Raw genomic sequence first — 16331 nt, 5'->3', positions numbered from 1 at the left:
ATTTGTCAGTTGACCAGTCCTAAATTCATTCAAGGTGTGCTTTATCAATATTGTATGCTGGTCATTTTTAAAGTGATCTTTAAAAGAATATTGTCTTAGCACGTTACATCTAAGCAGTTCCCTTATCAATTGTAACTTTATCAATAAAATTAGATTTTTTTGAACAGGACATATTTTCTATAAAACGATCTTGACTATCGTTAACCATATTACCACCCTTTAAATCTCTCTTAACTGAATCCCACACCAGATTTTTCCCTGTTTTGACAATGTTATCAGACTAACTGGCCTACATTAACTTTTTCATTTCAGCCACCCATTTGAATATTGAACACAGCCTCACTACTCTAAAGTCTTTTGAAATATTGTAAGCATACCAAAATATAATAAAATTGAACACCAGCACACCAAAAATGCCCCCAATCATTTCTTTAAAAACTTAAACTGTGTTAAACAACTTGGTATGATTAAATAATCACCTTCCCTAATAAATGCTGTTTATAACCTTCTTAAATACTAAAGGTCTAGAGAATGAACTATCACCCGCCATGTGACTACTCTGCATTCTTACAAATATTGGAACAGAATTACATCAAGCAGTAATAAAACATACAAACCCGTACTCCAAAGTCTTTTACCACATCTATGAACAGGTGGTGCCATAGCAGCTATCTCAGAAAGAAAAATAAGAAGTGAATCAATAGATACTGTGGACTAACCAACACTGTACTGGTACAGAGTCTCTCTGCATAAAGGCAGAGGCATATGGGTAGGGAAGACTGCAGAAGCTGAATTTCAGCAGTCTTTGTTGTAGTGAGGGGCTAAGTGGTTAGTCCCTATCTGCAAAAGATTAGGTTTGCTTTCTAAACTACCTCTTCCCGAGGTTCTTGCCATTAAATCTTAAAACCTCAATGTCCACCTTCCAAAATGTAGAGAAAAAACTGAACAGGGCTGTATGCGTAAGACACACCAACACTTCAGCCAACCGAATGATATTAGAAAAACTTCTCTCTCAAAGACAAGTATGTTGTTGTACACTTGATTTATGTAGAGAAAGATGGCCACAAAGGAGTACTATTAAAAACTACTGCTATATTAAATTAGAATTTAAATGACTAACCTATTATATCTAAACACTTTTTAAGACTGATACTATTAGTCTGAAGCTACAGAAGCTGATCAAGGCAGCAAGATCAAAGAACTGCCTTTGCAACCACATTGTGTTTCCCTGTTATATATAACGCACTAGAAGTAGTGCATTATATGTTTCTTTAAAAGTCCATTTTGTTTTAGTAATGTAATTTGTATTAGCCATAAATATGACTATCAATTCCTTATAATTAAACTACTAAAAAATTAATGAGACTGCTATTCTCTTAATTTACTTAGAGTTCCATTTGTCCAGTCTTGCAGATTTACACCACGTTTGAGTCTATTTAGCAAGTATTGAGAAAACACATTGGAAATATGATGAAGTCAACTAAACGTGTAATAGTGACATATCTCAAATAGTTAAAACCAACTAATGTTGCTTGGATAGCCTGCAAAATACTTACTCTGTAAAAAAATAATCACTCTGTAAACCAAGTTCTTATTTGTACAATTATCCACTTCCCGATACCTCTCATTTGAAACCTTCATTTACCAGTGTACCACAAAGTTCCAATGCTGTGTTGAATCTTCCATTGCTATGGAAGATTGCTACTCCAGGCCTCTCTTTGGGCCTATAGATCCCTGGAGGTAATTTGCACCTAACAGAGTATTTGCTCTACAAAAGTTTATATTGGGGCAACACAGCAGTGTTTATTCTTCTAACCTTGGATCTGCCTCAGAGTTGTGTTGTGTACTTTCCTTATAATTTTTATTACTGTTTCACATATAATAAAATAAGAACTATCTTGCTGAGATATAAATGGAGTATGAGGTTATCTGGTTTTACAGTACCTCCTGCAAGTACCTTTATATAGTTGCTGAAATGTCATTCTGTGATTTCATACATTCAATACTCTGCGGTGGAGTGTAACAAATACTCCTCTGCTGCTTATAATAGTACCCTGTCACATAGTGCAGCCGTGTGTCATTTTGTACCACTTTGTACCAGGACAAATAAGGATACAAGGTGTAAAATACGGAACAATGACATACTAAGTGCTCAGAACTACTGCAGCTTTTTGCTGCTGTGGTCCTCCTTCAGTCCTCTTAAACAGTTAGCTTTTCAGTAATGAGACTTTATCATTGTAAGAAGCAATTATTTTCCATTACTCACACTTGAATGCAGTTGCCGACTGGTATATCTGGTTTCATTCATTTTGGAACTATTTTTAAGTACTATATCACACACTTGCAGGTTGTCAGCCGCTATTGTGACAAGCTGTACAGCCTACATGATTATTCAGGATTCTTGGAAGGAATATATAGAATACGTTTGCTCTTTGTCCATGGTGGTACTACAGAACCTGCTGGAAGTGCATGTGTTTTGGTTGCATGTTTTACTCTGTAAGTTCTATAAAATGTTTGGTAATGATACCTTTAAATTTCAAAGCTACTCGAAGAAATTTTAATATTCAAGAGTCTCAGTATTGATAGAAACTATATAGAGAAAATACTGTGGGTTTAGACTTACTGGTGGGAAACAAGAGTTCCAGGTTGCTGTATCATCACTGCTTGTACTTATGCTAACATTGCAGTTGTCTATCTGTGATGCACTCAGCCCATGTGAGATCCCAATATCCCTGAATTCTTCATTTTGTTGTCTCTTCATACTAGCCAGCATGTGTAGTTCAGATGAACTCAGTCTATTGGACTGGTAATTTTTCCAGTCATATTCCTGTGAAAGAAAATGGAAAAGTCAACAATATAGAGAGGATCACAGAACAGAATATATGAATGAAACAGATACCTTGGAGAATCTCTTGGGGAATCTTCAAGAAACTACAGTAGTAAAAGAGAAACAAAATGTTTACTAGAAAAGATTAGTTAACAGATTTCTGTTCGACTATGAAAATCAAGCATATTTACACATAATTACAGGAAGGAAGAAGAACACAAACACTTATGAACTGCAGTTTGGATCCAGGGTGTTTGGTGAAGCTGCTGTTCTACTGCAATTAAAAACAGAAGATAAAAGCAGGCTTTCAGAAGAAGAGAGTTCAAAAATCCAGCAGCTAAAATTGCTTAGGCATTAAATGCAAATCTTGAAATAAACCCAATCACACAGTTATAGTATCATAAACACCATCAACATAACATTTAGTTGTCAAGCACAGTATAAAATTTCTCCGGAAAGCTACTCATATCAGCACTAAATTTTAAAAGTTGTTTTGGTTACTTGCTAGCATATACATTTTAAAATTAACATCACTGTATTTTCATTTTTGTTTATACTCATTGCTTGAATTGTTACTGTAACTCTAATTGTTATATCAAACTTGATCCACAGGCCAAAAGCTAAAAACAGGTATTAACTGTTTTGCAGTTTGTACTTATGCCTCACACAAAATCTCATGATAAGATCGTTTAAGTTCACTCAACCTGCTGTGGCACCATCTTTGTTTATAGAACTCCTTTAAGAAAAAAATTCCCTTTTTTTAAAGGGTCCACATACATTGACATTTCACAAAGGAACAGGTCTAGTGCTTGAGGCCTCCAGTTTTGGTTCTGAATCGAATTACAAAGCATTTCTGCTTGACAAGTGAATCCAGGTAGTGACCAGGACTTCAGAGGATTTAGATCACTGGAATATTGCCAGTGGGCTGCAAGGCAGTATGTAACAGTATCCCAGAGAGGGACAGTGCTCTAATCCTAGTGAAGAGAACCAGGAATTTATCATGTTCCTGGCAGAAGGGGCAATCTCACGGGCTGCTTTGCTGTGCGGAGGTACAGGACAACTGAAGACCTCAAGAACACGAGCGAGTCAGCAGTACTAGTGATACGAACGTTGCTAGCTCTTCCCGCTAGAAATCCAGTGTGTAATGCTCCAGTGTGTCTTGCGGGGGTACAAAAGTCACCTTACCGCCAGAAGACACACAGAAATATTACACACCGGAATTATTACTACAGCATCCTCTGCTTTCTTCTTACGTATGCAGGACACATATCTAAGTCTTCTATGTGGATTATAATCATGAATTGGTCACACCCGAGACAGGAAAACTTGAACTGCAGCTTTATCTTAGTAAGAGAAATAGTACAATACCTTCAAGCTATGACATCACACAAACATGACATTTGCTTTTAAAAAGACTCAGGAATATATGCAAGTGATTAATAAAATATTATATAGGTTCAATTTTTCAGCTCCACAGAGGTATGACATATACAGCCCACAAAAGATGTTATACATTGGACATTGACGTCCTTATTTTAAGGAACTCATGCAAAAAGATATGTGTCTATCCTAGATTTTCATGTCTATTGCTTATTATTTCACATGCAAAGTGCTCACTTTCACTAGAAAGAATATATGACAACACTGCTGAAAACGGAGGTTATTCCCAGTGACACACAGTACTTTTTTCATTTTTTAGGGAGTTCCATATAAGTCTGTAATATTCCATATAAAGAATCCATATTCCATATAAATCTGTATTTTCTGGGAATGAGGAAAGCATTATTGTCCATCTGATCCCCTTCTGCTGGCTTTTTTTGTCCTTGGGATCAAAGCAAAGCTAGATAATGAAGGACACTCCATTACTTCCTCTCTAGAAGTTTAACCGGGAATATGCTCATAGGTTCATTCACAGTGCTGAACTCCAAGCATAGGATGTGCAACACAATGCACACTGGAAGGGAATTTTGGATCAAGAACAGATGGAGAAACCCTTCCTTTTTAATAATAAATGTAATGGCATCATACACAGAATTGAACCTTGATTTCAGCTCAAGCTCTAGAATATTTTACTATGTATTTGCAAAAATAGTTTTAGAATAAAAGCATGTAGCATATTTTTATTTCCTCATGGATGCCATAAAAGAAATCAAGTTATCACAATAGTATGTAAAATAATACTTCCTATTTTAATTCTAGTTAAGAAATTAAGTACCATTCAGTAAAGATTGCTGCCCAACATTAAGTTTTTGTGAGTAGCAACTCTATAATATATTTTGATGTTTCATTCTGACTACAATGGTAGTAGATTTCCCTGAAAGCCAGCTATTGCAAATAACCATTCAAAAAGAAAATTAGCACTGAAATAACAAAGTAAACCACCTTTGATGGAAAGTGTGCCTGCAAGCTGACAATCAGCAGGTAAATATATCACATAAAACAGGATTCATGACTGAAGGGTGCTCACATGGAAACAGCTGCATGCGCAAGTATGCAAAACTTTGTAGAAAAGACAATTCTAAAGCCTATTGCAACCATTTTTGATTTTTTACTATGTATCTCAAATTCTTAAGTCACATGTCTTGGCAAAGATTTTTTTTCCTACCGAATCACCTCAAGCACTCAGAGGCTCCTTTTTGGCACAGATAAATGTAGTCTGCCATTTTGTGAGAGGTATAAGATGATGACAGAAGCTATTAGCACAGCTGCCATCTCGTTTTTACCTCTGGCTTTTGAAGCCCAAGCTTCATTCCTGAATACTGTGGTTATTACCACCATTTTTAATCCTAAAATAATACATGATGTTTTCCTAGACCCTCACAGTACGTTATTAGCTCAGTTACTATTGTTCACTTCATACGAAGCTTGCTATGCCACACCTGGAAAGCCTGCTTTGCTCTGATGTATTAGTGTTCTACCAGATCTACAGCTGCTATAACTTTTATTGATCTTACTGAAGATGCCGATTTCCAGTTAATTTTCCTATATAGAAGCCTTCTGCATTTGACTATTATAAGAGAAGTTTTGGCTTATCCTTCTTACCTCATATAAGAAGCCACTGGCATGCAGTCATTCAAATGACAGCATGAACTAGCGCTACACAGAATAAAAGCACTAAGCATTGAAAGAACATTTTTCTCACTCTCTTTTTAATAAATCTTCAAAAATTTAAAAAACAATTCTAAACGTTTGTTGTTTTTTTCCCCCCCAGCTTATTTCAAATTGTCATTCTGTTTTCTTTTCTTGTAATGGTCTCACTCCAGAAATACCATACTCGGAAAGGAGAATTGATGTCATGACAATTTTCTGTGTTAAACATCCTGCACAATAAACTCCTTGTAATAAAGGAGAAATAGTTTGGACTATTTATTCTGTAGCGTCAGATGATTACTACAAAAAAGCCTCTTCACAAATTTGATATTGTCTTAGCCAATTTTCAAAGACAGAATCTGAAAACTGAATGTGATATTAAGTTAATGTAATTTAGGACAAACTTTTGATGTAAGAAGCAATTTTGCAATACTTGTAAATTTGTCTAAAATTAATATTTCATTTAGTAATTTAAAGCTTATCTTGTCTTTCTGCATATCCTCCCCTCATGATAAAGTATTTTTATTAAGTGCTTCAAACTTTTGCTAGATTGACAAAACCTGTTGTTTAAAGGACTTTTTTTCATATATAATGACATTTGCATTCTTCTAGGTTCAAATGATTTATTCAGAATTGTTTGAATGTAGTTATACATGCGGAAAACTTTAATTACCAGCTATCTACATGCTTGCAATATTACCCAGAGGGCTGTACGTCTTTCTTAATTAAAGATATTTTAACTTAATAGAGAACTCTATTAAAACATGAATAAAACATTGCAAGCAACCAGGTCCTTAAAGTGTATCAAGTAGTTAGCAAATCGATTGTAGGAAGAGTTGGTTAAACATTTTTTTCTTCACCAGTTCTCCGTGTGAGCAGATTAGAAGAGACTACTTCTCTCTAAAATTTCACTCTAATACCTTTCCATACGAAACTATCCCTTCATACATAATTCTTAGAACAATGAAGAATGTTTCAACATGGAAATCAAATATTTACATGCCCACAGCGAACCAAAAAGCTCCAGTGTTGTCTCACTGTAGTTAACAATGTTACATGTCAGCACTTCTTTTCTTGAAACTTATGGGGACCTAAAATACTAGTTTCTTCCTGCAAAACTGCTTCAGCAGATGAAAAAAGTGCTTTACACATGTATATGGACAGAAAAAGGCCACATTCAAATAAATTATTTTAATTTAAAAATTATTGGAAATATTCTTAATAAAAAAATAGAAATATATATTTGACTTTATTTTGTAAGTGCTAGATGAGCATACTTTCTAATTTAAACAACTACTGTTTAAAAGGCAGGCAGTGGCACTCAAATTTGGCTTCAAATTTTGACTGTGTCCTAGTACAAAAGGAAGTATCAACTCCAAGGAAAGGCTTCTGGATGGGAAAATTCTATTACTTGATCAAATCAAGTATGAGAGCTAAATCTGCCAGATACTTTCATATTGGGCAATAACCCTACTGTCTAATTTAGTAATCAACTATTTCTCTATTTCTCAAGCAGAGGAAAAATGACAGCTCTTTTCCCTCATCTTTAAAAAAAAAAATCACAAAAAAGTTGTAAAGTATATCTAACTTTAAAAACTTAATTGCAATCCACCTAGGTAGTCTATACTTTGTTATGTTCTACAGCACAAAAGTTGATCACTGCATTAAACACCAATAACATCATTTAGGAAAGTAATCAACATATTTCATTTGTTATGGACAAATAGATTACAGTTATGATAGTAGTAAATATAGTTGAATTTTAAGTGGAACAATTTTCCAAACCTGAAAAGAATCAGGAAACAAGGGAAGAATACATTTAATCGCAAAAATGTGAATACTTACTAGAAAGTAGAAAAAATAAAATCCTATAGATAAAATTAGGAGGGAAAGGGAAGGTAAAAAATGTAAACAAATTTTTTTATACTCTTACAAACAAATACATGGATATTAACACATCTAAGAAACAGAATTAGATTATCAATTGGGGTTTTCCTATCACTAAAAATTACAGAAACATTACCTTACTTCTTCCCAAATACAAGAGAACACATGCATTGCATCCTCCCACGTTTTCTACATCACTAGTGGCAATTCTAATGTCTTTTCCAGATAATAAATACATAGAACATATGCTGTTATTGGTAGGATTTTCTCTGCTTTTTTAAAACTTTTTTCTTTTTACTGTCTTCAAGATCACCAGCCACTGATATTTTTCATCAACCTAAGGTCTCAGCACTGCTTCTGATTTTCACCTGCATTATTGTATTCTATTCCCCTTGCGTCCCCCTAATCTGCTTCCTTCCTAAAGGAAACCAGTCTCCACACCTTTCATGGAAAAGGATGTTTTGTTTTTATCAGGAAAAGTGCAAGGCCTTTACACAATCCAATAAACTACCTGCAGAATACAGGAAGAAATTTCTAGAACCCTCCATTGGAGAGACTATCTCATAGGACTGTAAGATACATAAAACCCAACCCCTATACCAGCACTAAAAGCACCTCATTTCACAAAAAAGCACTGAAGTGTAAGTGGCATGACAGTATGTGCATTTCCCTACTAAAGATACACAGAAAAGCTGAACATACGCTTTCCTGGACAGAATTCTTTAATCTGATGCCCAGTTTAGATTGTTCTTCCTAGCCCAGTGCCCAGATTTCCATATCCACGATTAGCTGCAGCGTGGTCCCTCCTCAGCAGCCATAGCAGCCGTTAGGTACGTAGGTAGAACCGTTCTACATGGTGACCCTGCCGCAGCAGTAGCAGCCTCTTCCCATGGCAGTAGTCACTCCTGCTTCCCCTTTCACAGATGCTGTCAAATCAGAGGACTAAAATTAATTGTATCAACCAGTAACAGAACTGCTAATTGCTACAGACTAAAATTCCCACAGCAGAATGACAGCGTATCCCCCTGACCGGAACGGTGACTGTGGTATCCTACAGCAGGTGGGACAGAAAACACAATAATCATGGAAGATGCTCATTTCCTTCATACAAATGCAGTATATATCATGTTGCAAGACAATACTGTAGCTAAATTTTTCCTAATACGTAACTGCTTCATAGAACCACAAAAAAGAGAAGTATCCATTCTTTTGGTCCTTAGTAGTGTGCAACACCTGGTTCAAGATAGTAGTACCCAAAAAACACTCTTACATTAATGACCGTGCAGTAGCTAGATTCAACATCCTTGGGTAAAAATGACAAAAAAAATTCACAAAACAGCAATCCTGGAACTAAATACTTGATCTGTAGAGAAGACAATTGCGGGGGAATATGATATACAGACATCAAATAGTAAGTGGCACAGGTAAGAATAATTAAAAAAATAGATTATTCATAGTATAACAAACACAACAATGAGAAAGCACCAAGAATGAGGCTGTGCATTCAAAACTCTGAAATTCACTGTCACAAGGCAATGGCTATATAGATACAAAAAGCAACTACACAAATCTGTGGAAAAAAATTCCACCACCAGTTATTTACCACAAAGGCAGCATCTCTCACTGAATGAATTGGTAAGCTGTGGACTGCTGTAAGGAAGCCTGCAGGGCATGCTGGCGAGGTACTGCTAGGTGCTTGCTCTGTCCTTGCACTGTTTTTTTTCCCTAGCCATCTACGACTGACCACTGCTGGACAGAAGATGCTGGCTATGTAAGTCTTTGGTCCCATCGGCTATTAGCTGACATCTGAAAAAAAGATTTCTGAAGCCTGAGGACGAAATTTGGCCTGTTCTACTCTATGATGCTCAGAAATACATCTAATCTATTTGTAACACATTTAGCAAAGTCACATGTTAGTTACATCCGTCCAGATATGGATCTGCAGTAATTCTAAACCCTAAAAAAAATTCTATCCAAAAATATGAAACAGTAACATACTTTTTTATTTTTTATTTTTTTCACATTTACAGAATACACTTGATTCTTAAGCTCCAGTTCCTGATTCAATGCACAATTCAAAGCACATTATTATAAACTGAAAAGACAAGAATTAGCTATTATGAAATATTTAATAACATAATTAGCTTCAGACAAACTTGGTTTGCGAATTACTGCATGTTTTCTTAAGGAGAATCCAGGAAAAAAAAATAGGAATAAAACAACACTTTGGCGAAGGTAAAAAATTCCTCTAGCAACCTGGCAATTTAGCTTATGACACAGCCTTACTGCTGGCCCTCAATCACGTAATTTATTATTTTTCAGGGCTGTCGCAGAGAGACTATGAACTACCTAGATTAACGCTCTTTCTGTGGCCACTCGTTAATATATCAATTCAAAGTCTGTCAGTTGTCTTTGTAATCTTTCAGCCCAAAACTACTTTCTAATTCACATGTTTCCAAAATGTGAGTTGCTCAATGACCCTCTTTTTATCTATAAACCTCTGTGATTTCTGTTTTATTTGGAGTACTATTTTGTGTGCCACAAAAAGCTATAAAATCAGCTTTCAACAGACTGAGCTCAGTAAATACTGTTATAATGAAACCAGAATATATCTGGATGAAAGAAATTATTTCTCACTTCATGCAAATGGGTATATCTAATACAGCTTCTCTATACAATCTAACAACTTAATTTCAAAGTAAAAATCACTTACACAAGTCTGTGTTGTCAGACATGAATTTTCTCTTGAGATCTTCTTGAGACACTTTTTACTGACAGATCTTTTTAATTGACCAGAAACTCCTTCATATTTTTCATTTTTTTCAGATTTACTTCCAGTTGGAGAAAGAGAAAGGGTAGGCTTTAAGCTTCTCTGAGAACTAACAGAATCTCTTTTTCTCACAGTGGAACTCTGTGGTTTTGGTAATACGGTCTCTTCGAGGTTATGTTTGCTGTGTCCCTTATTCTTCCAGTATTCATTTCTCCATGACATCCTCTTTAATGGGATCTCTTTAAAAACTGCTGAATCAGGTGTTCCTTGCCTGCTGTGGCTGATCCCAAGGTTCTCAGTACCCTGGATCAATTCATTGTTGTCATCCTAAATTTAGGAAACAAAGCAAGAGTGATTCCCTCTCATCACACAATAAAGTTTTACGTAACCTTAAAATTTCAAAATCGCTCTTTAATCTCTGCTGCCTAATTCTAAATTTGCATGGATTCTGATAACCAGCTGCTCTTCCTGGCAACTACATTGAGGATACCATAAACATGTTCTTACATCTCAAGTAGCAAAAAGTAGAAAGCAGAAAGAGAAGGAGAGAGAGGCAAGATTACACTTTTCAAAATGTCGGCCCAAATTTAGAATACCTCCCAAACCTGTGTTACATAATAATAATTTCAATAAAATTTATTACAACTGTAAACAAAAAGTAAGCAAAAATTCTACAACAATTATGTCTTCCCATTGAATTATTAATATTCCACGTTTTCACATCGCATCTTCAACTTAAATGTAGAAGGAGTAACTCCTGCTGATCACTTCGCTCACCTCTGGCAATAGCATTGAATATCATATTCAGTACCATTTGAATATCATTCACAAATTTTGGAGGTTAGCTTGTTAATCTAATGCTTCTAACAACGTCTCTGCAGAATATCCCATGAATCACTCACTCATACCCCCTCTTAACAACAAACAGCAAGTCTGAACACATGCAAAGAAAAATAACGGGGAAGCACATCTAGTGTTCGCCTCAGTGTTCTTAAGGAAGAAAGGATGAGAGAGGCCTCATCATCTCATCATGTTGGTCCTCTGCCATATGCTACCACACTGGGTAGCGCATATATATATATGCTGTATATATATAGCATATATACTGTAAGGCAGTATATATTGCAAGATTCAATGAACACTGAAATAGCCTCTTCAGTATGCCTCTCATAGCCAAGGTGCAGTCCTACTGCAAATGAAAACAGATCCAACTTTGTTACTGACTTCAGCAAGTCCAGGACTGGATTACACAGAATGAAATGAACATTCATGAAAACAATCCCTCAATTTTGTTAATGATACATGGTTTGGAAGTTTATAGTGTTATTCCCTCAATTAGTAACTTCTGTGAAACACAAATCCGTACTTCCCTATTTTTCATGGATTTTTATTTGCCATAAGTTATCTTAAAATCTGTGCTGGAAACCCATATTAAGTTAGGTGAACTTAAGATGGAAGATTACTAAAGAAATCCTCTATTTTTTCCCCACACATTAGAGATAAATGGATCACTTTGCCTTATCTGAAGCTTAAATCCCTCCCATCTTTCTCTTCAGCCACATGTATTTAGGTTCTAGAATAATTTGTTAAATAATAAATCATGAAATGGTGCCAGAAACATCAATAAAGTTTGTTTGATTAATTATAATGCAGCATATGTAAACTGCAGCTGAGAACGATTTTGCTGAGGGATGAGCACTTCCACTGAAGTACCGTATTCCTTCAAAGAACATGCAGATGGGCAGTTCTGGATACATAAATCTGATTGCTCTTGCTGGGCTGTAATTTTAAGATCATTCTAATGACTCTAGAGGGCCACCTACTAGGAGCAGATGGGATATAGTCCCTTTGTACGCTGAGTTTAATACTGAGGTATCAGAGTGAAATTGTCTAATTAGCCTTTGTAAGGGTACATTATTTAATCTTATTCTTTTATTCTCTGAACTGTATAAGGACAGAAAAATTCTCAATTTCTTCACGGAAGTCTTCACCGATGAACTTGCCTGTTACACTTTTGATAGCATTGTGTGACATGTGGTCACATCTGCCAGTCACACAACTCTTGCGAACAGCAAGAGTTCTTGATTTTGCTCTGGGTATGACAGAATCCATAAATGCTGCCATGACAAATTTAATTTTAGAAAGCCTCAGACAGAAATTTGAGCTGAAAGCATGGACATTCATATAATTACAAAATAAGTCACTTGATGGTGAATGGTTTCAAGAGAAGAAGCAATTTTTATCCTTGACTGATTATTTGACTCTGATAATTGAATAACAGCATTGAAATATTTCAGTGACTAATTAGAAACCACTCAAGGGAATTTATAAATACTTTCTGTTTTCAGTTTGCAGGCTGAAACATTTCCTCCACAAAAGCCAAAAGTTACACAAACTATGTAATTCTAGAACAGTTACTGTGCATATCTTATGGCTCTCAGTATATGCCAATGTACATTCAGAGTCAATGCTTGCTTATTTGAAACTTATCCTGTCTCTCATATTTTACAATTAAGTAAATATTTTTTGTAGGTAATACTGATTTTTCTACAGATTTAATAAGACAGTACGTAATTCTCGTTTGCAGCTCCACTAACTTCAAATGTAGGCTAGGATGAAACTGGGATTTAGCCCCTTTAACTGTTAATTTTTTTAAGTCATCCATGGAAGTGTTCAAGGCCAGGCTGGATGGGGCTTTGAACAACCTGGTCTAGTGGAAGGTGTCCCTGTCCATGGCAGGGAGGTTGGAACTAGATGATCTTTCATGTCCCATCCAACCCAAACAATTCTATGGCACAGTGACATAAAAAATCCAAGGAAAACTTTTGGAACTTTTAGACTTTTTACCAGTCTGAGATATTTAAACTACAAAGATATGCAAAAATGTTCTTTTTTTAAATTAAAACTAAGGTTTACTTATATTTTCCAGGAGAAAGGCAATATATGCTCACATGCAGTTCTTTAAATTATAGGTTAAAACATCTATCTTATTTGATATAATTCAAGAATGTGTACATATCCATGTGTTATACACAAACATAATTTCAAAGAAAGCTGTAATATAATGATTGTAAGAAACACGATAGCTTTAAAACCTGTAACAATGTAGCTTATTTCAGCATGTAAGTTTAAAATTTATTTTTAAAAAGCACTGCAAGATTCAGTGTAACTGAACCAATATTTTGTCATATAAATGAAGTAAACTGGGAAACATGTTACGGTTGGGCTAAAGAATTTTGATAATTTTGCAAATATACCTTAAATTGTGCTCAAATAGACACTAATAAGTTAGCAGTCTGATGTTCAGCTATCACGGCTTTTCCAGCATCTTCTCTCCTGTCTTTTCAGTGCTTGAAATAAACCTGTTTTCTAGTTTACTTCAGTAAAGCAAAGTAGAGCAATCTGAATATTAAATGTGTATCCAGACTATCAATATAAAGCTGACTTCAAGAAGCAACACAGAATGTATCTGTACAAGGAAGAGGATGAATGTGGGCAAAATATGACTGCTAAGTAATTTGTTGGTTCAGTGACTTCTTTCACATGAAAGAAAGGCTTAACTATGAATTACTAATGTAGTAGTTAGACTGAGAAAAAAACCTCTTGATAATTTGTTAGCATGCTGTAGACTTGTGTAATGTAATTATCTTCTACCTTTGTAAGTCTAATGCACCTCCAGCTGCAGTGCTGATAGTATTTAATGCAGTTTGCATCCAAAGATAATGAATGAAACAAAGGCTGTTCCCTAGCACACCCCCAGCACATAGTCAAAGTTCTTAGTTTATATAACACTTTAAATATTTTTAAAGAAGGTAGGGATCTTCTGTCAGTCTCTCTTGCATTAAGCCTCTAGAATGGCCATTAATGTTGAGCCCCAATGTTGTTGTTATGCTGTAAAAGCAGGAGTGCTTGGCTACTGCTTTCTGTTTGTGTGCTTGGCACTGGATCTCCGGGGGAGGATGATGGCATGGAAGGTTAGTTATCTTCTTCAATAAAGGCTTAAGCAGCAGCAAAGTTTAATGATTAATTTAGCTTTTGATTATTTTATATAAATTTGTCTTGCTTTATAGTACATCCGTTAAGTATACCATATGCACTGTGTTTTGAAAGACATTTCATTTTCACTCACTTTTCATAGCATTGCCTTTACTGTTTGGTACTTCTTCAGAAATTTTTGTTTGCCATTTTTACACTCCTTTGGAGACACAGCTTTACAAAGGACTTGAATGCTTACTCACCCCCCCGCCAAAAAAAAAAGGCAATCAAATTGGAAGCTACTGAAGCTGAGTAAATGGCAGTGCAACCAAAGAAATTCTTTGAAATCCAACCAGCTCTGTATCTTCAGAATGACTATCCCATATAGCACTGCTCATGAATTATTAGCTTGACTAAAACTGATTTAATCCTGAAATGCTGGAACTTTGTTTAAAATAATGAAGTCTTATGGGTTGAAGTTAAAAAAGGATACACTGCCCCAGATAAAGGGAAAAGCCCTACAACTACAGAAAAAAACCTGAGAAAATTTTTATTTCTTATAATTATCATCAGCAATTTGGTTTCTCAGAAATACAGAATATAGAGCAGTATTTCTGTTAAGTTCAGTCCATCTTGCTACTGTGTAACTGTTGTATTTTATTTCTCAGCCATGAGCAACAGATTAGAATGTTAAGAAACAGATTTTATAATTAAAATTGAAATACACTAGAATGTTGCTGAAAGTAGAAACTTTTAGCAGTTACTAATGACACAATGCAACTATTCAGTGCATTAACAATTTGGTGATTTTCTATATACTATCAGCTGATAGATTTGTTAAAAAACCTTTCATTAAGTTTATTGCTGAAAGATTCCTACATTGCAAAAGAATGACGCTGACATAGTTCAGACAAGATATAAAGCAGAAATACCAATCATCAAGTGACATTAAAAAGCTGACATTTCTTAATTCACTTTCAACAACATTGGTGAATAAAACAGTCCCTGCTTACAGTTTTAAAAGGCACAGTGAAGCCTTATTTCCTGCACTCTTACTCAACCATAACGGACTTACATCTCGCTCAAATCTAAGATGCAGGCTTTCCTAAAATCTTTTTTGTTGCAGCGATGCACTATACTCATGTCTCTGTTAGCACAGGGGCTGACAGAGGGTTAGGTTTCGTTTGGCCACTTGTTAGAGGTATGTATATATGTATCAGTTATACCTGCATTTTCACACCTGTATCCAGTTAGACACAGCAACCTGACAAACACAAATCTACCTGTAGGTATATGGGGAAAAGATGATTTATCCTCTCTGTCTAGCTTGAAGACAGAATAGGATTTTTAGGATGAAGACTACTTTATCAAGAATTACATGTACAAAATGGCCTACCTCTTCACTGCTGTCAGTTCCTTGAAAGTTATCTTCAACTTGGGTTTTACCATGTACTCTGTTACCCTCTTGCTTCAAATCCAAAGGGATAATGCAACATTCTGGTGACATATTTGAAGACTTTCCATGAGGAGCTGATTGAGGTCTTGATGAAAACGTGAAAATCTCTTTATTATTCGCTTGGTGATCCCCTGTTTCATTGCTGTGATGTTCAACAGAGGCATTCTGTGGTGAGGTTAAATTATGGCAGGCTGAATCTTCAGAAGCTATGAACTGCTCACTCCTATTCAACTGAATAGTCTCAGTGAAACTTTCAGGAAACACCCATTCATCTGAAACATACAAAGTTTACATATTTGCCATTAAAATAAACAGTATTTTACACT

At 35.4% G+C, this 16331-nt stretch overlaps 1 protein-coding gene across 1 annotated transcript in view; it reads right to left on the bottom strand.

The window, feature by feature from the left end:
- LOC104622603 (chromosome unknown open reading frame, human C3orf67) overlaps positions 1–16331 on the bottom strand; it is a 79570-nt gene that overhangs the window by 21582 nt on the left and 41657 nt on the right. The window contains exons 11-13 of the mRNA XM_010289439.1: positions 15946–16277; positions 10518–10901; positions 2624–2827 (exon numbers count right to left, since the gene is read on the bottom strand). Coding sequence (XP_010287741.1) covers positions 2624–2827; positions 10518–10901; positions 15946–16277 — 920 coding nt within the window. The remainder of the gene's footprint in view (positions 1–2623; positions 2828–10517; positions 10902–15945; positions 16278–16331) is intronic.

The sequence above is a fragment of the Phaethon lepturus genome, unplaced genomic scaffold (genome assembly GCF_000687285.1).
Source record: "Phaethon lepturus isolate BGI_N335 unplaced genomic scaffold, ASM68728v1 scaffold6576, whole genome shotgun sequence".
In the NCBI taxonomy this organism is placed as follows: Eukaryota; Metazoa; Chordata; class Aves; order Phaethontiformes; family Phaethontidae; genus Phaethon; species Phaethon lepturus.
The sequence above is the reverse complement of the archived record's forward strand: the minus strand, read 5'-3'. Positions and strand labels throughout refer to the sequence as shown.